This window comes from Denticeps clupeoides, chromosome 15, assembly GCF_900700375.1.
Source record: "Denticeps clupeoides chromosome 15, fDenClu1.1, whole genome shotgun sequence".
Taxonomy (NCBI): domain Eukaryota; kingdom Metazoa; phylum Chordata; class Actinopteri; order Clupeiformes; family Denticipitidae; genus Denticeps; species Denticeps clupeoides.
In genome coordinates this window covers 14,724,913-14,746,327 of record NC_041721.1, presented here as the reverse complement: position 1 = coordinate 14,746,327, position 21,415 = coordinate 14,724,913, and the positions used below count along the sequence as shown (strand labels likewise).

The 21,415-nt window shown below is 41.3% G+C and overlaps 2 protein-coding genes across 8 annotated transcripts in view; one reads left to right on the top strand and one right to left on the bottom strand.

Annotated features, from left to right (window-relative positions):
* vti1a (vesicle transport through interaction with t-SNAREs 1A) overlaps nucleotides 1-14,157 on the bottom strand; it is a 100,192-nt gene extending 86,035 nt beyond the window's left edge. For 3 of the 4 annotated variants that reach the window (XM_028955026.1, XM_028955027.1, XM_028955028.1), the window contains exons 1-3: nucleotides 13,951-14,156; nucleotides 9,676-9,734; nucleotides 9,047-9,157 (exon numbers count right to left, since the gene is read on the bottom strand). In XM_028955026.1, the coding sequence (XP_028810859.1) occupies nucleotides 9,047-9,157; nucleotides 9,676-9,734; nucleotides 13,951-14,044 (264 nt within the window). In that variant the 5' untranslated portion in view covers nucleotides 14,045-14,156. Of the gene's footprint in view, nucleotides 1-9,046; nucleotides 9,158-9,675; nucleotides 9,735-13,950 lie in introns of all 4 variants that reach the window. The other variant, XM_028955025.1, reaches the window with a different exon arrangement.
* Nucleotides 14,137-21,308, top strand: zdhhc6 (zDHHC palmitoyltransferase 6). Of its 4 annotated transcripts, none has more exons than XM_028955023.1 (11): nucleotides 14,137-14,194; nucleotides 15,433-15,948; nucleotides 16,094-16,185; nucleotides 19,131-19,290; nucleotides 19,399-19,560; nucleotides 19,646-19,699; nucleotides 19,776-19,943; nucleotides 20,046-20,087; nucleotides 20,179-20,324; nucleotides 20,845-20,891; nucleotides 20,988-21,308. In XM_028955023.1, exons 2-11 carry the CDS (start codon nucleotides 15,682-15,684, stop codon nucleotides 21,086-21,088), a joined length of 1,239 nt encoding a protein of 412 aa, XP_028810856.1. In that variant the 5' UTR covers nucleotides 14,137-14,194; nucleotides 15,433-15,681; the 3' UTR covers nucleotides 21,089-21,308. The 4 variants fall into 4 exon arrangements, with proteins under 4 accessions (XP_028810856.1, XP_028810855.1, XP_028810854.1 ...); XM_028955022.1 differs by lacking the exon at nucleotides 14,137-14,194 and adding an exon at nucleotides 14,805-14,896; XM_028955021.1 differs by lacking the exon at nucleotides 14,137-14,194 and adding an exon at nucleotides 14,875-15,001.
* Nucleotides 21,309-21,415: the final 107 nt, after the last annotated feature.

Genomic DNA, 21,415 nt, shown 5'->3' with positions numbered 1-21,415 from the left:
CACATGGTGAGGGGAGATGGAGAATGGGAGGAGAGACGAAAAAATAAATAAAATAAACTGCACTTGCAACAAAGGGAGCAAATTCAACAGGCTTTGATTGAAGAAACGGAGTATAGTTTTAGAAGGCCGGGGAGTCACTTTGTGTGGTTATTTCTTTAAGGCATGAGAGGCGATTAAACCCAACATTAAAATATGGAAGCGCTTGTAATGAAAAATCAAAAAGGTAGATATATATATATATATATATAATCCTCCCCACCACCACTTTTCTGCTGCACATTAATGGGGTGGGGTGGGGTGGAGAGGCAGCGCGGTGCTGTCGGTACAGGCAGGAGCGGAGAAATCAATGGAGAGTAGCCGGTGGGGAAGGCAGCAGCGCCTGAGCCTGCTCGGCCCCTCGCTCGCCTCTCCTCCTGGCGTGCAGTGGGGAATGAAGGAGGCCTCGCCAGGTCAGCGCCAGAGAAAAAGGTGAGATTAGAGGGAAAATGGAGGAGGGATTTCGCGCAGCACAAGGATACCTGGTAAGCCAGGGAACGTTCGCCCTGTTAGCCTGTGGGTACCTACATATGGATCACTGAACCCCCACCACCACCACCACCACCCCAGACCCAGCCTAAGCCTAACTGAAAAGTACCGGCCACATGAGTGTGTGCACTGGTCGTTTTAAACAAATAAAAACTACATTTTACACTCACTGTGAAAAATGCTTCTCCTTGACACTGATTCATGATTCATTCTTGTTTGCCGACTCTTTTGATATATTTTTGTATAAATCTAAAACCGTGTGCAGTTGAGTACGGTGAGGGAGTAAATGTGTGTGTGTGTGTGTGTATGCTGATTTATTTTACCCTTTCCTCTCAGAACACACCCATTGTCTGAGTCCGAATGCTGCCGCCATTTGCATGAGAATGCAAAAACGCGCACCGGGTTTAACCACATCATTAACCCTATACGTTTAAGAAGACTTAAATATTCACATGTAGATCAAGCTGGTGGCCACATCCAGCTGCAGTAAACCCCTTTCTTGTGGGGGGAGAGGGTCCCTCCTACAGAACCACAGAACTATCAGATAAGGCCATTCAGAACCTGTATAGTCACAGAAAAAAAAGACTGGATGCACAAATGCGTACGTGAAGAAATCAACAATACTTCACATTTTACACAAAAATATTAATAAAATCACTAATCTGACTTCTCTACAGGGAAGGATACTTATAAAAATTATTTTTTGGTTATTTAATTATTTTTGCAACTACACATGCCCATAATATAAACTGTGCAAACCTTATTGAATCGTTATTACAATGTAATTACAAAGTAGTTGCCTGCTTATAACATTACTTTATAACAGTATCATTACAACTCTTCCAGTTGTGATTTGTTTTATTTGTTTTAAAAAGATCAAACTGATTTGACAAGGTCAAAGGTCATACCACATGCTTTTCATGCCATAAGCCATGTACCCCCTCCAGCAACCATGACCTGGACAGCTGGGTTTGGAGAGCGTATGCATGGGTGGATTGATTAAATGAATTCAATCTAAATAAATAAATAATCAAACAAACAACACAACTCGATGTTTATGCGTGTGTATGCTACATATCAGTGGGGGTTGGAGGGGGAGTGGGGGGGGAACAGCAGGTGTGGGCTTGCACTTTCTTATAGCCGCTGCTGAGCCACCTATTGCTAAACAACAGACTACATTTTTTGAAGTCTGTATGCAGCATCATTTTGATCTACAGGATGTTCTGACCGCAGGCTCCAAAACCAGTGGGATCCCAGCGCAGAAAAGTAGAAAAACTAGATGCTTTTAAGACACACAGAGATTTACAATATAGTCTAAATTAAGCGGACCACCTTTACCATAAACAAAAAAAGAATACGGGGGGTGTAGATGTCAGTGGAGGCTGGGATGTCATGGCTCTCCTCGATGGGACACGTTCTTTAATAGGAAAAACACTCAATGATTCATAATGCATTTCATGAATACTTCATGGTTTTTCATACTTAAGCCAGTGTGGCAAATCAAATAAAAAAAATTTTGTCACCTATTCACGTCCCACATGTCAGTTTATTACTTCTGGCGGGTGTCACATGTCACTTCCACTTTGCACTGGTGCGAGGGAGGAGGCCGGGTGACATAGACTGCATTACCTGGTTTTCTCTGCTTATTATGCACTCTCATATCGACACAACCACACACACACACACACACACACACACACAGAAAGTCCTAGAAAGACTAAATGAGAGGTGTCACTCTGGACTGAAGTCACTGTTCTCCAAAGAAGGGCCCAACAAAAGCCAAACATTTGCCATTGTTTATGATTTCATTCTGATGCGTCTCCAAGTCACGACCTAGCAGGAGGTCCTGTGGTGCACTTGTCCAATGATGTGGGGAGTAAGAAGCCAACATGCTGCGATGTTAAACCAGTCAGATCACAGATTTCAGCTTCTCTCTTGCAGAGCAGAGATAAATTGCCATTTTCCCTTCAGGAACTTCGGCTATTTATAGCATTCAAATGTTGTAGGGACATTAAGCATTTTACTGCAAAGAAAGGCCACAAGAAAAGCTAACTTCATCATTTTTTCAATGTCATGCCAATTGACCTACTATTCTTATTAAACTAAATTTGAAATGAGAATAGGGCTGAGTGATTATATGATCTTGATCATGATCAATTTGTTTGCCATATCGTCCAGCTCTAAATGAGAAATAACAAAATATATATGTGTGTGTGTGTGTGTGTGTGTGTGTAAGAATGCATGTGTATTTGGATGAACCCTAAAGCCTATTCTTCCACAGACAGAACTTTCTGGCTCATTGTTGTGACAGCCTTGCAGTATTTCCCCTTCATATAATGCAGTCCTTCACCCTGAGAGTCAAACTGCACGCTACAACAGATCTCAGCAAAGTCAATCCCATCTAAGTTCATCTTGTACCGTGCAAAACCCCCACACCAAAACACTACATTAGACACGGATGATATTAAACACTGCATCTCGCTCAGCAGGCTCACCAGCTACCACCATCCCCGTGTACACAATGCACTTAAGAGATTTCCATAATAAGTTTGTCTTCAAATAAGGTCTTATTGAACCGAGGCTTAATTGATGTGCTGTTTAACTCCTGAAGAAGAGCGAGAAGGGAAAGGGGGGTTAAAAATCATAAATCTCCATTAACTCCTTAAATGGCATAGAACAGTCATTTTTCAGGGGAAGTGTGTTGTGCCATGCTAAGGTGATTAAATGTGTGTAAAACCCAGCTCAATTCTGCATGTCATGTTTCTGCTTTGTAGAAGTTGGTGTAATGAATGTCTTGGGCCGAGTAACAAAGAATCGGAGAGAATCTGATTTGACAAGATTAAAAGGATTACTTTAAAGTCACGCTGTGCCACCAAACTAATACAGTACAAACTAAACATATATGTGAGATTTACATATTATAAGCCAGTCATTAAACATGAAATATTTTTAGTAAAACTGGATCAATGTAAAAAATAAATAAATAAATAGATAATAATTAATTACCACACAACCAAAATTCAACTTTGAGATCACTGTAATAATCGTAGCCCTTGAAAATTCTTCACAAATCCTCAGCTCTAAGCCTACACACCAACACATGAAACTACCATAAATTTCCCCCAAAGGCTCTAACGGGCTATTTGTAATATCATCACATGTTAAATAGTGTTGCTTTGCTCCGATTTAATCAATACACAAGTATCCCACAAGTCAGTTGTGGTTTTTGCATGTGACTTACAGTGACTACTGCAATTAATATGCATGAACTGGAACTCATGTAGCTGTATTAAATGTCGAGTATGTCCTTAAACACATGATTAAATGAAGTCTTGTTAAAGCTTCTTGCTTCTTCCTGCTGCATTTTTGCCACATGTATTACAATATATAGAATATCTAACACCATATAGACCTGCCAGATTGTGTGTGTGAAACATGTCTGATCAGTTCCTCATGAAGAGCATAAATAAATAAAAAGAGAGAAAGAAAGCAAGCAAACACACACACACTTATAAATTCCCTCCCATGCTTTGCGGGTGAATAAAATCTGTTCAATATTTCAAGGATAGCTGACTCAATAAACGCTTTGGACATGCATTAATGACCTCCCATGACAGCACACAAATTCAGGAGGTCTTATACTGCTATCAAAAGGACAAGCAGAGATCATGCCTGACCAAGACCAAAATTTAACAGTGATTCAAGCAAAAAATAGAACGGCTTTAAATGACAGAGTGACAAAAGAAATCTTTTTTTTTTCCTTCCATTCAACAAAAAGAGATATTTAACATAAAGATTTTGACCATTATTAACTTAATGCATTATAATTGCTTGAAGAGGAAGATCCCACATTCTTAAAGAAGAAATTCCAGTGGTAAGAGAACAGAAGAGCTTTCAAATTAAAAAAAGAAATATCCATGTTGATGATCTTGTCACTGAGGCTCTTCTCAAATGTATTTTCATTATTAGGATTCCTGGAACACATCTATTTAAGGCAGTCTTTAAAGACAAGGAAATTGTATGATTAAAGGATCCATTTCATTACAAATAATGCTCAGATTAAAATAAAAATTGAATGGCCTCACTAGGGAAACAATTGACATATTTGTGGACAGAAAAGTGGCCCACATTTTTAAATGTGCATTTAAGTTTCAGATTAGTTATCAATGTGGGTTTGTTCTGTTGAGGTAGTTGTGTTACATTATGCCTAGGGTTGCATGCCATAATAAAGAGAGACAAAACATGGTTGCCTTTTATGAATCATTTACAAATAACTGGTAGAAATGAATGACTATATTTATTTTGTCTTAGCATATTTAGACTCAAAGGATAGGAAGTCCCATCTGTATTGTCTCAGAGTAAATATCTGTTAATGCTACGTGCTGCATGAATTGTTGTTAATGTTGGCACTGAGAGACACAGAGAAGACAGCATTTAATAGAAAAGGCAACAAATCAGCTCAAACGGACCCAGAGAGTGACTGTTGTACCTACACCTATCACAGCAAGCAGCACCGAGTTCAAAGATGCTCATTTTTCAACTTTTCAAAAACTTATCCCAAAGGCAGGGAAGCCAGAAGGAAGGAAGGAAGTGTTGTCAAGCAGCTGTTACTGGCATTTGTTTGGTTTGAATTTCCCTAAACTCTCATCATCAACTGTGGTTATTGTGCCGGATTCCTTACGCAATATCGCCATCTGCTGGACAAACTAGAGAAAACCCAAAAAAACATGCTGCCTCTCTCAATGGCAAGTACCTGAACTGTTTCACGCCCAAAGTATCAGCACCGTAGACAGCTCCTTCTTATTGTACAGTAATCACAATAAATTCAGAAATTAAAGTAATTAAATCCAATGGTTTGAAATGCACATATAAACTAGAGAATAATAAAACAGCATCAGTTTGATCATTGATTCATGGTCAATTAGAAGAAAGATTTTAAGGATAAATGACTCCACACTACGACTGGCCTGAAAAGGCCTACTCTAAAACAAATTCTGGGATTTCATTTTGTTTTAAAGTATTAGTAGTCTAGTGCACTACCCATCTTGCTGGATTATGGTAAACAAGCTAATACTTTCTCTCTTGGAACCCTGGACGCACAAGACTCACAGACACCACTCGCGTTGTCATTTAATATTTCCGATAATAGCCTGGACACGGACGAGGTTCTGACTCTAAATAGGCAGAGGAGGAACATAACCGCTATTATAATTCCCATCCGTGCTAAGAAGCTTTGGGAAATGCCTGCTCCTAATTAGACAGGCCTGGAAGTCATTTGCTCCAACGATGCATCCTGAACAAATTGCCCAGACAATCCCAGACTTTTTCACAGCCCGTGGAGCAAACAAAAGCACATTATCACTTAACAACTGTGTGTTTTTTTCTGCTTTTCATTCCCTTCCTTTCCCGTCCCAGCAGAGGAGCTTCTCCCGTGCTGATAGCGAGCTGTGACCACGCCGGGCACGGGAGTAGAAAGAACGAAGCACGTCTGCACTATTCAAGTTTGTTTATTAGGGAAGGGGAAGTGGTAATCCACTGCGGGCATGGTGCGGCCTTGCCTAAGCGGCGGCGAGGGCGGCGGTACGGGCTTCTATGGGCCTCGCGGCGAAGAAACTTTGTCAGCGCCTTTTGAAGATTTGTGGTCTGTTTACCCAATAGGTTTCATTAAATTATGCCTCCATTAGCGCACTCTTCTTCCAGATCAAAGGCGCTGCTGAGAGGCATGTCATTCTGGTCCCTGAACCGCCTGACTTTAACTGCTGCCCAATCAAACGAAATTCAGCTTTCTGATTTTGTGTGTGTGTGTGTGTGTGTTTGGTTTTGGCTTCTTTAGCTAATATAAGGCCTCCACAGGGGGCATCTGGCTTTAAGACCTTCTGCCCCTATTATCAAAATGAAGCTGTCATGAAGCAAACACACCTTCGGGATGTCCTTCTGATATGAGCCCCGCACTCCCTTTCCCTCACAGCAGAAAAAAGTGGAGGTTACGGGGGTCGGCCCCTTCCCCGTCTGGTGGGGAACAGGAGGCTCAGGGTGGCGAAAGGGATGGTGTGAAGGCTTCAAAACCACCGGGTGAGCGAGTGGTAAAAGTGGGAGAAGCTCCAGGGAGGCCAGAGCATTGGAAGAGCACGACAAGGCCTTGATTTCCCATGGAAGCACAACAAAGAGCATTCCCGGAAAAAGAGAAACGATGGCCTTTTTCCTAACCCCCCTCTTAGACGTGTGAGCTTCAGCACATGGCGTGTTAGACAGGATAAGCCAATCAAGGGCTAAAGTATTTGGCAGTCATGGAGACTCGGGCCTCTGTGGCCACTTATTTTTGAAATGTATAAGCTATTTAACTACAGACAAACTGTATTTTGTGGCTTCAAACCTGGTGTGAATCTTCAAATTTCATGGTGAAAATGACTGGCATCCTGGCAACCCATGTAGCGCATGCAGTAATGGCGCATGCAGTATGCATTCAATGCTTCTTCCAAAAAGTTCATAGTCATTCATAGGCGTTCAACATGTCACAATGCAATTCTGCATGGATGCTACATAACTAACAGATAATTACAATAATAATGCAATAATAATAATAATATATATTACACATTATTATATCATACATTAATATAAAACGAACTCGTGCTGTTATTTCAGTAAATTCAAAGAATGTAGCCTGTTCAAGTTATTTTACACTAATTAATCAATAAAAAAAAGATTCAATGAAATTGTTTGTATCCTACCTGCATGTTTGGTTTGGTAGCGACCATGGTATGGACAGTAACATACCTTCTATTAGCCATGTCCACTAACAGCAAGAGGTATAAAAAGTGAATAATATGGTGGCAAACACAGAAAAAGGGGAGGCAACTGGGCCTATGCTACACTTTTAACGTATTGTCAGCAGTGGGACATATACATATTAACCAAAAACATACAAATAAACCAAGCGAAATAACTTGGAAGATGGGGGAAAAAATATGTGTATGAAAATCTTCAAACAGATAAAACATTAATAAACATGTTAATCTATGAATTAGATCTGAGCCTATGAGTAGGCCAGACGAAGCACGTGCAGTTAACCAGTCCAGAGGACAACTGTTTGGTCACGCATGCCTCCTATACCTGAAAATATTGCAATGTAAAAAAAGGTTGTTTTTTTATGTTCTGCTGAACTGCAGCTACTGAAGACTTGAAACAGCAACAGTTACAAAAAATAAACAGGAGACTGTTACCCTGTTACTGCCACGTTTACAGCATTGCCAACAGTGGGCGCTAACTGGTCAATAACAGGAAGAAAAGTGAAGCAGAATCAACCAAAGATGAATTATGAGCTAATTAAACGCCCATGGTGAAGGAGACAGACCCTATCTGAGACAGTGAGATCCCCTTGTCCCAACGTTCCATCCATCACATCTGTGGCAAAGCGTGCTTTTCTACCATCTCTGGTGCCTGGCTTCTGAAGAGTTATCGACGATCCGGCAGTAATTAATACACCTGACACCCCGCACACGTGGCAGGTGGTGGTTCGCACCCACCCGTTTAGAGTACTGCATGAAAGTACCAGATTCTTCACAAATATAGATGAGAAAGTTCTTAAAACCACACACTTGAAAAAAATGGGTTATGAAGCACATCTGAAAAAGCTACACTGATGAGGTAGTGAAGCATTAAGAAGACAATGCAATGATATCTACAAAAAAAAAAAAAAAAAACATGGCGGCAGGACGCGGTTTAGTGGTGCAAAAACTGAACAAAGACAAAGAGGAGGGGGGGGGGGGTCATAAACATCATCAAAGTATATTCCAGAAGAGTTTGGAGGAAGTACAATATTTCTTAAATCAGAGCAAATAAAATCAAAAGGGCACTGGCAGAGGGCAGAGAAAAAAAAGTTTTAAAATCAGAGATATGCTTTCGGCAAACCGTCCAGCCATTGAGATTAGGTGCATGTCTGCAGAGCTTGGATTTATTAATAACTAATCAAGGACATCCGACAGGAGCACCACTCCCCTTGGACCATGGTTCGGACTTCAAAAAAAGTAAGGAAAAGAAGCTCCAAATTATCCACAAGCAAACACACCACTGACCTTCACAGACCCCCGTCAAACTGAGAACGCATCCACAAACATCCCTTCCCGTGAGAAATGAACAGAGGAGGAGTACCGCTACTGAAGAGACTTGTGTGTGTTTATGCCTTCATCACTGACGCTTTTCTAATGCTATTCATGCCGACATCACACACTGATCTTGTGAACATTTTGTGATGCATCGTTCAAAGACTTTCAAGGTAGAACAAACGGAAACTAATGACAAAGAAAGACATATATTGTAAAGTATTATGGTGTAACGTACATTACAACCCCAATTCAAATGAAGTTTGGACGCTGTGTAAAACCTAAATGATCTGAAAATCCTTTTCAACCTTAAGACAAGATATGGAATGTTCAAACTGATAAACTTTATTGGTTTTTGCTCATTTTTTAATTTGATGCCTGCAACACTGTAAAGGGGTTCAGTACAGGAGATTACTCACAAAGTCCTTCTCCAGCTTTTCCATCTCCTGCTTGTAGCTCCTCAGCCGGCTGTTGTACATGGCTCTGCTCTGTGCAGGAATCTCCCGCACCTCCAGGTCCATCTGCTCCAACTGTAATCATTTCACCATTTTAATACCAGGAGGCTTTCACTGTAGCTTAAACTGTTCTATTATAGGTCGCATAGCAACGCAATGTCAGAAATATGTGTCTCATAACATAATGTAAAAGTTTAGTTATTATTTATTGTTTTTCAAGGCTGTTATGCAATAGCAAGAAGAAAAACACACGTGATCCTTTTATTAATGTTAAAGCTGTAAATAAAGGCAGCTTTAACCCAAAAGATGAATAATAAAAATGTCCATGTCAATTAAGTGGTGCCGATTCTCTAGTATTTCTTTAACTCAGTACATCAATCACTAAGCATAAAAAATATCAGCTAAGACTGCTAATGTAAAGAACGCCACAATATGGACAGAAAGAAGCCTCCCACCATTATGTCGCTTTCATGATTTCCAAATCCTGTTTATGCTGGGGGAAGTTTCCCTCAAAATTCATTATTTAGAGGAAAAAACCAACAAAAAAAAAAAAAACAGGGCTGGTGAGGGGGGAAAAATGATCAAAGACGTACCAACTCCCTGACTTCTTCAAGCTGTTTGTCGACATTTAGAACCAGCTGCGTCTTCTCCTCTGAAAGGCGAAGCACAAGGGAGACGTATCGATCAGCCCAAAAAGGATGTCTGCTTGTGACACGCCGGTGATGAATAAGTGAAATATTGTCGGGGGGGGTGGGGGTCTGTGCGCATGTGATCATGAGCTAATAAAACAAGAACAAAACAAGCATTTCGACATGTATTCTGAATGCAAACCATCCGCGCATAACAGGACAGACAGGGGACATCCATCTATCTGTTCTGTACAACTGAATTGAACCTTTTTTTTATTATTATTGTTAATACAAAGCACTTTGGGGCAAATTATAGTAAAACATTTGTATCAGACAGGTTTTTTTTTTTTTTTTTTTCAAAAAAAGATAATCTTACATTCATGGTCTTGGCAAAGCAATGTCATTTTGTAAAAAGTGATATTTCATAAATTATAAGTAGTAGTTATACAGTCAAGCCGATATAAGACAGGTATTAATTAAAAGAAAATAATAATAATAATAACTTCTATTAACGCAGCCACCAGTGATGCACCTGACAGTGTATTGCTTGCTGCCGGTCTCAAGCCAACACTGGCTACACTTTAAAAAATGTAATTCATCTGTCACACCTAATATTTTAGCATTGACGGAATGTAAATAAACTGATCAAACCTGCTGTAATCTGGTTTATTTCCATCCATGTCCATGCTAAAGTATTAGGTGTGACAGAATTTTTACCCAGTGTTCACAATGTATGGATGCACTGAAAAAAGTGAACATTAGCTGTTGTTTGTATTAATGTTTTTTTTGTCTCATTAAATTAGTTAAAAAATATTAGTTTGCTCTTTTAAACCAAGCTGTCTAATTCATGCTTATAAGTAAATCTTTTTTTGTTTTTTACTTTAATATAATGCGAATATTAGTTTTTTAAGTTTGGCCAGTGTTCACTTTTTTTCAGAGCAGGGCCACCAAAGGGCGCACACACAATCACGCCTACAATCAATCTAGAGTGGCCAGTTCAGCTAGTACACATGCCTCTGGGCAGCAGGAAGAAGATGGAAAAGGAAAACCCGCAGCAACATGAAGAGAGCATGCAAAACACACAACGCAAAGCTGGAGCCTGGGTTCGATCTCCCGACCTCGTAGATGTGAGGCCACGACCACCACGTGGCCCTCAGATACCTACTTTTGTATAAATAATTACACAGACGCGTGGTTTTGCCAGAACATGGACAAACCGGACAGAAGGAATAACAGCATCTTGATTTGACCCAGTCGTGCTTCCGCCACCTCTTTGCTGGTTATCATATCCATTATTAAAATCCGTGTACAACCTCACAGCCTACACCACAAACAGCCACGGGCTATTTTTTTTTTTTGTGTGTGCAGGAGGCAACTTAAAGGTCCTCACTTTGTGAGGCAACCTAGTTTATCAGCAGCAGCCTGAAATATGCATCACTGTGTTCTCATGATCTGCAGCAGCACAAGAAACAACTGCTGTCTGCCCACTTAATATTTAATGGGTCGTGATTGGCAAGAAACACAGCGCTGTGTGCCTGATCTCGCCACGTCACATCTATTCTCCTTCTATAGTTCAATGCTATGGATTTGATGGAACCAGTATGCGGGTGTGTCAATAAGCACTGTGTTTCTAAAGTGTAAACTTGTTCTAAAGCAAGTACCTTTTTTTTTTATTATTACATTAAATACATTTGGTACGGACACCATGATTCAGTCTCGCTTGTACTTCAAATGCCTTGACTGGGTTCTGATGTGGTCCCTTCTCTCGGGTGTAACAGTCATAATATTTAGATTAACTTGTAAATAGGGCTGCACGATTTGGGGAAAAAGACATATTGCTATTATTGAGATCAATATTGCGATATGTGATTGCGATGTGATAAAGTACATTTGCTTGTATATCAATGAAAAGTCGCATACTAATAGTGAAATGTTTAATTTCAAAGTGAAACATACAAACTACTTATAACAACCTGAAATGCCCAGTGCTTTCAAAATACAATATTCTACTAAATTAAATAATCACATAAACTCTTTTACATTACTGTCTAACTACAACCCTGGTAAGGCTAAACAACTGTTTTGATTATATTTGGCCATTATAAAATCCTGTATTATAGTTCTTACGTTTAACCAAAACGTTGTTTGGAGGCTGACTTGAACACAGGGATGCATAGCTTTGCTAGCTTCGCTTAGGTTAAGATTTGTAAACTGAGGTGAATTTCTTTAGGAAACCTTCAAAGTTTGAGAAAAGTTAACTAAACAGCTAAGAACAGTCTAAATAGTTAATGCCTACGTTTAGCCAAAACGTTGTTTGGAGGCTGACTTGAACACAGGAATGCATAGCTTCGCTAGCTTAGCCTAGCTTAGCTAAGGTTACGACTTATAAAACGGGATTTTATAATGGCCAAATATATTCAAAACAATTGTCCAGCCTTACCTATGAAATGTAATCCCCCGGGATCTGGTTTGGAGCGTACAGCGGTTTGTACAGCCCCAAGCAGCACAAGAGTGAGGCATTTTTATGCACGTCTCTCCATAGACATGTATATGCTTCACGCCACAGCAGAGCCTATAGCAATATTGACGTACACTGCAGCGCGTCATGCGCCGCCTAACCATATGTCTCCGAATCAAAAGTCATGTGACCAAACACGTCACATCCGACTGAGATGTGAGACGCGAGATGTGAGACTTCAGTCAGCTCGCAAACTTTGAGAGAATGAGAGAATGGATCGGCAACATATCTGATCCAATCCATGTACTAATCATTTAAATCACAGCTTTTTGCGTTCAAGTAATCGCACAGGCTGACATCGCGATTACGATTGCGATTAGATTAATCGTGCAGCACTACTTGTAAACTTCTTATTGTCTGACTTGTGTACAGAATCTACAACAGAGTGAATCAAAAGGTTTTATTCATAGTTGGGGGTCCAAATGAACCAGAACAGATCACTTCATCAATGGTAACTTGAAAGCACGTTGTAAGTCGCTCTGGATAAGATCGTCTGCCAAATGCCTTAAATGTAAATGTAAATAATGAATCCTGAGGATCTTCTTTCAACAGCTGTATCCGTACTGCGGGGCAGTGGTTGGCCAATCGGGAAAGGAGACAGCACCCGTAATCGAGAGTTCGCCAAGGTGCCACTGAGGTGCCACCGAGCAGAGCACCATCCCCACACACTGCTCCCCGGGCGCCTGTCACGGCTGCCCACTGCTCACGAAGGGTGATGGTTAAAAGCAGAGGACACATTTTGTTAACTTTGAATGAGATGTGAAGTAAATATTAATAAACGTCGCTGAAAAGAAGTTGCCGTCTCCACAGAAACACCAAAAATGTCTGCACATTTTGACAACAATGCGCGTCTACGGTTCTCACATTTGACATTTTAAAACGACTGCGAAACCCACAGCAATAATATGCAAAAAACACATATTATTTTTAAAAAACATCCAATGACAAATCCAATGAATCAAATAAAACGGTGACACAACAAAATGTGTCCTCTGCATTTAACCCATCACCATTTGTGAGCAGCAATGACAGGTGCTGGGGAGCAGTGTGGGGACAGTGCTTTGCTAAAGGGTACCTCAGCCGTTCGGGATTTGAACCCGCGACTCTTTGGTTATGAGTCTGCTTCTGTCCCCACTAGGCACTGCCCTAAAAACGTATTTGGAGTCATATCAAATATTAAACTGATGAGCTTAGCCAAAAGACGTATGTATAACATGTTAATAGCATATGTGTGAATGAACCTTCAACTATAAAAAATGGGGTTCATGACAATATGTTTCTAAAATGAACAATAATGAATTTAATAATGAATTTACTACTATTAAGCTGCTTATCGATTGAGCTTCAGTGGTACAGTACATATAGTAATTCATGGTTAACTGGAATTAGCTACTTTAAACTGATATGAGTGGGTGAGAGAAAGCTCATGTCCTGCTTTTTGCTCCGGTCTCAGAATTTCTGGTCTTGACATCTTTAGCCCAATAACTTGACAACAATAAACCCTTACATCTCCCCAAAGAACTGTTTTTCAACTCTTTGGGTCTGCTGGCACACTGACCACAAACAATCCAATTTCAGCTGCTCGATATTGAGATTATAATAACTGTTAGTCTAGTTCACAAACCGGTTTTAGCAAAAGCGACTCTCGACCGATATACATTAGCTGTCAAATTAGCCAGCTAGCTCACCGGCTAGCCGAGTGTGTTAAAAGAGCAACATACCGCCGCCCAGCTTGGGTATTCTGCCGACTTTGTTGGTTATGTCAGCTGTCAGTGTGCCGAAGTCCTGCTCGTAAGCCTCAAAATCGGAAGACATTGTGGAGCAAGAGTTTTAAGAGACAGACGGAACGACCAGGGAACGTGAAATAAATTCGGCAAGTAGACTACAACAAATGACGTCGACGCTACGTCACTTCCGGATCTTTTCACTCGGTTCGTCTTGGCGATTCGAATGGCTCGTTCTCCCGTGAGTGGTATAACTACAATACGCTATAAACATTTGTGAACATAATATGTGCGCACGAGTGCACTATAAATACTGCCGTAAATATAACCACCATCACTTTTAGCTACGGTAGTCCTCTATTACTCGAAGCACAGACGAAACTAGAATCATAATCACGCTGAACTTCTCGCAGTAGACGTAGCGTTCGTTTTGGACAAGTATTTGATGATTCAGAAAAATCGAACTATTCACCGTGAGAGTAACAAAATATGTCATTTATATAGCACTATAACTCAAGTAAAAATATCATTTCCTACTACGTGTTTAGTGTGGTAAAGTGAATAGATGCCTGAGGTAAAGTGAACCCAAAACGCGGACGTGTTCAGTATTATGTCATCACACCTTCATACTGTAAGGTTTGCGTTGGAATATTAGTTGCGTTTAGTTGGCTTTTATTTTGACGCCTCCCGGGGTGAGTCGGAAGCGGAATGACGCGGCTGCGCGGCTGGCCGTGCGGAGTCGACCTGAGGACCGGCGGTCGTGGGTCCAAATGCGACGCGCGTCGTGAGACGCGAGCCCGTTATGCGTGATCGTCGAGCGGGTTTTTTTTTTTTTTTTTTTTTTTTTACAGCGCTGTGTCACGACGGCCTCGGAACCGCGGAAGAGGTTTCCGGACCGGGGGCGGGGAACGCGGAAGTGAGCGAGGCGCCGGGCTGTCGTACGGTGGGTGCGATCGAGGCGCTCGACTCCTCCACTCCTCCGCTGTTTATTTCTGTTCGGTGGGTTCGGGTTGGAACTCGCTGGGGGCGTCGCGTTTTCACCAGGGTTGTAAGTTCTGGTCGCTGCCCGACATCGTCTGGAATGTTAAAATCGGATGGTTTTTGAGAGGTCACCGTTCACACGAGTCCAAATCTTACAAAGTCCATTTGTCTGCAACAGCATTTTCGAGCATATGTTGCATTGTGAATCAAGAGCCTCTCTTATCTTTTACTGTTTAGTGGGTGATTTAATTATTCCAAGATTGTTCTGAGGTCTTCAAAGACTGCATTTTGATAAGAGTTGGTGATGTTTTTTCGAATAGTAAGGTTTTTTTTATTTCTAGGGTAAAATCTCTATGAAAACCTATATTTAATTTAAAAAAAACTTTCAGATGTTTATCTGTGTCATTTCCTCAACTTTTTGTTTTGCTTGAATAGATTATAACATTCTTCTGTATTAAATAGATTCAAGTGATGAAGCATTGCATTTATTCCCCTCAGATGGATAACTGTCACCTCGGTGGAGGGCAAGAATAAGCTGGAGATCTGTTTGGAAGGATGCAACTTTCTGGTACAGCAAGGGTTTCTGGGACTTGCTTGGCTTCTGGCGGTTGCAGTACAGCCGATAGCTGGATGTTTCGCAGAAGACACAAAAGAGGTCCTTTGTCCCATGATTTATGGCTCTCTGGCCACAATAAAGGGAAGCAGCTCATCTAGCCATATCAGCATCGTATTCTGAACTGCGCAACCATGAACTTCTTTTCGGCCATCGTTAAATTCGAGAACCTCCACGAAGTGAGGAGGCTCTGCCATTGGGGTCCTGTCATTGCACTGACCGTCATTGCCGTCTGCTCGTCTGTGGCTATACTGGACTCCATTATCTGGTACTGGCCTTTGGACACCACGGGGGGGAGTGTCAACTTCATCATGCTCATCAACTGGACCGTTCTCATTCTCTACAATTATTTCAATGCCATGTATATGGGACCGGGCTACATCCCCCTGCAGTGGAAACCTGTAAGTTGGAGCAAAATGTTCTGTGTTTATAGGAGATGTTGTCATTGCAAATTCTATACCGTGTGTGTATATGTTTATAAGATGCAATATATATATATATATATATATATCATTTTGCATTGCCTTTTCTGTTTGCCACATGTAGGACAACCAGCAAGAGACAATGTATTTACAGTTCTGTCGAATTTGCCAAGGCTACAAAGCACCGCGCTCTCACCATTGCCGGAAGTGCAACAGGTAATAGGCCTATTAAAAGCACCTTCACCCACAATTAAGGCTTTACAATATGGCCATTCACAAGTTTAAAAACTATTAAAAAAAAAAAACCTCTGAAATATTATTTTTCAGATTTTATCAAATTTGTGTCCAGTTTGCATTGTTGCTAAGCACATTAATTCCGCAGCTCTCTGTTGCTAATGAAGCAGGATTATGTTGAGGTGTTGCTACTCCTACAGCACCTCTCGGGGAATCACATTGGCCCTCAATTATTATACAGATATCCAATCATTTCAATACCCAATTCCTGATTTACCAACTTTTGACGAAATCCACGCCAGCTTTCAGATCGCGCACCCACTTTCCTGTCAGTGCAGACCCACACAGCAGCAGAGGAAATCAAGCAGTCAGAGAATCAATCAAATCACAGTTTGTCTTAAATTATGTTAAACAGCCAGGATTGGATCAGGTGATGATTATTATGAGTTATATGTGATCAATGAGCTTTTTTTATTGACTTATCTAATTGTAAGTTTACAGACAGATTTTGTGTTATTATATATTTCACTCATGAATACCTTGGTTGTAATGAGGTCGAGTTTCACTTCTGAGAAATTCCTATTGTGCGTGTGTCTGCTCAAACGGTCAGAAACAGACTCCATGATGGTGGTATGAGGGCCCGACGTGCACAGGTGCAGCAGGTTTGGCATTTGCCAGTAAACACCAAGACTGGCAAATTCACCACTGGTGCCCTGTGCTGTTCACAGATGAAAGCAGGTTCACACTGAGCACATATAACCGACGAGTCTGGAGATGCCGTGGCGAACGTTCTGCTGCCTGCATCATCCTCCAGCATGACCGGTTTGGCAATGTGGGTCAGTAATGGTGTTGGGTGTACACAGCCCTCCATGTGCTCGCCAGAGGTAGCCTGACTGCCATTAGGTACGGAGATGAGATCCTCAGATCCCATGTGAGACCGTATGCTGGTGTGATTGGCCCTGGTTTCCTCTTAATGCAAGACAATGCTAAACCTCATGTGGCTGGAGTGTCAGCAGTTCCTGCAGGACGAAGGCATTGATGCTATGGACTGGCCCGCCCATTCCCCAGACCTGAATCCAACTGAGCACATCTGGGACATCATGTCTTGCTCCGTCCACCAACATCACGTTGCCCCACAGACTGTCCAGGACTTGGCGGATGCTTTAGTCCAGGTCTGGAGGAGATCCCTCAGGAGACCATCTGCCAACTCATCAGGAGCACGTCAGGACCAGAGAGCTGTCTAAGGGGACCCATGACAAGATGGTTCACCAGCACAAGACTAAGATGAACCAATCTACAATAGGCAAGCAGCTTGGTGAGAAGAGATCAACTGTTGGAACAATTATTAGAAAATAGAATCAGTGACAATCTCCCTTGACCTGAGGCTCCATGCAATATCTCACCTCATGGGGTACAAATGATCTTGAGAATGGTGAGGAAACAGCCTAGAACTACACAAAAGGAAATGGTCAATGACCTGAAGAGAGCTGGGACCACAGTATCACGGTGGTTCCACACCCACCGTGAAGGAATATTATGCTTTGGGGCTGCCTTACTGCAAAGGGGACAGGATGATGATCCATATTATGTATCATGAGATTTTAGGCAAAAAATCTCCTGCCATCAGAGCACTGAATATGAATCATGGATGGAACTTGGGAACATGACAAGGATACCAAACACACTACCCTGGCAACAACAAGGAGTTGCTACATAAAAAGCATTACAGGTTTCTTAGCCAGGCCTCAATCCAATAATCTGTGGCCAGTGACAACCCCCGAAACATCACAGCTCTTGAGAAGATCTGCATGGAAGAAAGGGACAAAACACGTCCAGACGTTGTAGGAAGGTCTTACAGGCAAATGGAGGCCACACACAATACCGAGCCTCATTTGGACTTTACATGAAAGCTGAATTTTTTAAGTGAAAGTGAAGTGATTGTCATTGTGAAACACTGCAGCACAGCACACAGGCCGCTTCCTTAACCGCTAGGCCACCACTGCCCAAAATTAGCTTTTTGAAACTGTGAAGATGTAGTAAAGAGAAGAACAATCAGATTATTAATTCTGAGTGTGACTCCAAATCCACACCTCCATGGGCATGAACAATTTGATTTCCATCGATAATTTTTGTGCGATTTTGTTGTCAGCACATTGAACTATGTAAAGAACAAACTATTTAATAAGAATATTTCATTCAGATCTTATTTTTGTGTTAAATTTTTTTTAACAGAGTACATTTATGACAATTATCAGCAATTTACTGTCAGTAGTGACAGGGACAGTCACCCTGGAGACACTCAGGGTTAAGTGTCTTGTTCTAGTTTATAGGTTAGTGTGTTATACTAGGCTACTACCACCCTCAAAAAAAAATTAGATATACAGTACAGGCCAAAAGTTTGTATACACCTTCTCATTCAATGTGTTTTCTTTATTTTCATGACCATTTACGTTGGTAGATTCTCTCTGAAGGCATCAAAACTGAATGAACATATGTGGAGTTATGTACTTAACAAAAAGTGGAGACCTGACCTCTACAGTCACCGGACCTGAACCCAATCCAGATGGTTTGGGGTGAGCTGGTCCGCAGAGTGAAGGCAAAGGGGCCAACAAGTGCTAAACACCTCTGGGAACTCCTTCAAAACCATTTGAGGTGACGACCTCTTGAACCTCATCGAGAGAATGCCAAGCAATAATCAGAGCAAAGGGCGGCTATTTTGAATAAACTAGAATATAAAACATGGTTTTAGTTATTTCACATTTTGTTGTTAAGTACATAACTCCACATGTTCATTCATAGTTTTGATGCCTTCAGTGAGAATCTACCAATGTAAATAGTCATAAAAATAAAGAAAACACATTGAATGAGAAGGTGTGTCCAAACCTTTGGCCTGTACTGTATATATACACGCACTCTTTCTTTCTGAGGTGTGTGATGAAGATGGATCATCACTGCCCCTGGATCAACAACTGCTGCGGCCACTTAAACCACGCCTACTTTACAAGCTTTCTCCTCCTGGCACCTTTGGGCTGCATTCACGCTGCGTTCATCTTCATCATGACTATGTACACTGAGCTGTACGACCGGGTCAGTCAACTCTGCCCTACTGTACTGCCTGTCCTCAAATACCCATCATGCTTTGGCTGTTTTGTTGTTATAATGAATGGTTATTTGTGCGTGTTGTTTCATGGATAGATCTCGTTTGGATGGAGTTCAGTGAAGATTGACATGAGCGCTGTGCGACGTGTGCATCATCCCATCATGCCCTTCAACGTAGCAGCTTTTGCAGCTACTCTTTTTGCCTTAGGATTAGCTTTGGGCACCACCATCGCTGTGGGCATGTTGTTCTTTATACAGGTACAACACAAACTGCGGAGTGTGTTTCACATGCCGTCTTACTGCTGTTTTCTTTACCTGTTTAACACTCTGGTCCGTTACTCAGATGAAAGTTATAACTCGCAACAAGACCTCAATAGAAGCCTGGATTGAAGAAAAGGTGAGCTCACCCCGGACAATGGCACAGAATATCATAATGCCAGTAGTGTGATCCTTCATGTTTGTCCACGCTTTAGGCCAAAGACAGAATTCAGTACTACCAAACCGGTGAGGAGTTCGTCTTCCCCTATGACCTGGGCGGTCGCTGGGAGAACTTCAAGCAGGTGTTCACCTGGTCAGGCACCCCAGAGGGAGATGGCATCGAGTGGCCCGTCAACGAGAAGTGCCACCAGTACACTTTAACAGTAAGCTGCTTACTTCATGCATGGATTTTCTTTTTCTCCTAATTTAACATTTAAAGCTGAACAATTCATAATCATAATTTCATGGATATTTTTCAATTCCAGATCGAGCAGTTAAAACAGAAAACTGACAAGCGAGTGAGGAGTGTAAGTACCCAAAGTCTTGTCCGCTTTACGTGGTCAGCCATGGCTGCGGTGCACACACTGTTGTTATAGCTGCCATGCCTGTTCCCTGCAGGTTCAGTATCGAGTGGTGGAGGACTATAACGGGGCATGCTGCCCCTTGGGCAAAGGGCTGAACACCTTCTTCAGGACGCCGTGCACAGAAGAGCCAAGAATCAAACTGACCAAAGGGGAGACCATCTTCGCCACACGGGGGACAAAGTGAGAAACTGAGGCTTCTGCCACAACACAGTATGAATACAATGAGAGTTACAATGAACAGTAATAAGTAATAAGGATTTCTTTTGAATAAATACAAAAATCTGTACACAGGAATAAATTGTGAAATTCCAATTTATGGAATTTAAGAATGAACTAGAAATGTAAATATAAAGTTTTTGTATTTTTAACATTTTTTCAGTAACCTAACTACTTTTCAGGGAAATCATGGTTTATGTTCTCAAGGCATTTCTGGTTTCCCATTGCCTTAATTTGTGATTGTACATAAAACTTTGATCCTGGGATGTCAAGTATAATAATATTTAAAATGTATAGCGATATACATACATATAGGGATGCATGTTATTACATGTGACTGAACGAGACAATATATCTTGTTTTATTCTGGCTTAAATGTAGAATTTCATTTCTTCCCTCAGAGCACTTTCAGAGTAGGGTGAAGGCTTCTTGCCTTGTAGGCATTAAATCGTATTCACTTTACTATTCATTCCTCCATCTGTAGGTGGTGGATGTATGGGGACAAAGTTTTGACTGAGGAGCAAATAAGAGGTATTTATCTGGTTCTCCTTGTTGGCATGACGCTGTCACGTCTTTCTTGTCCATCTATCAAACAACTTGTTTTATTTCTTTTTAAATTTGCTTTAGATGGAGTCCGCATAAGAGGATGGTTTCCACGCCGATGCGTGGAGAAGTGCCATTATGACAGTGCCAACAACTCTGCACCTGAGGAGAAGAAAGACTTGTGATCTGTACAAATGCAGTGAATCTGAGGGTGCATTCGGTCACAGCAGAGCACGTGCATGTGCTGATTGGTTCACGCAACATGTTGGAAGGCACCAGTTTACTTGAATACGTTTTTCTTTTGTCCTCTCTTTCCCCCTACTGTTGATGTCTGAATATGCAATATGCCTGCACCCCAGCTATAACGATTATTTTCTCATGCAACTTCTCTGTATTCTTTTATGTTATGTTATGTTATGTTATGTACATCATAAAAGACACTTTGTTTTATTTTTTTTTTTTTTTTTAGTAAAACAGCCACCGTTTATTGTTGGAAATAAACTGCCCCACTC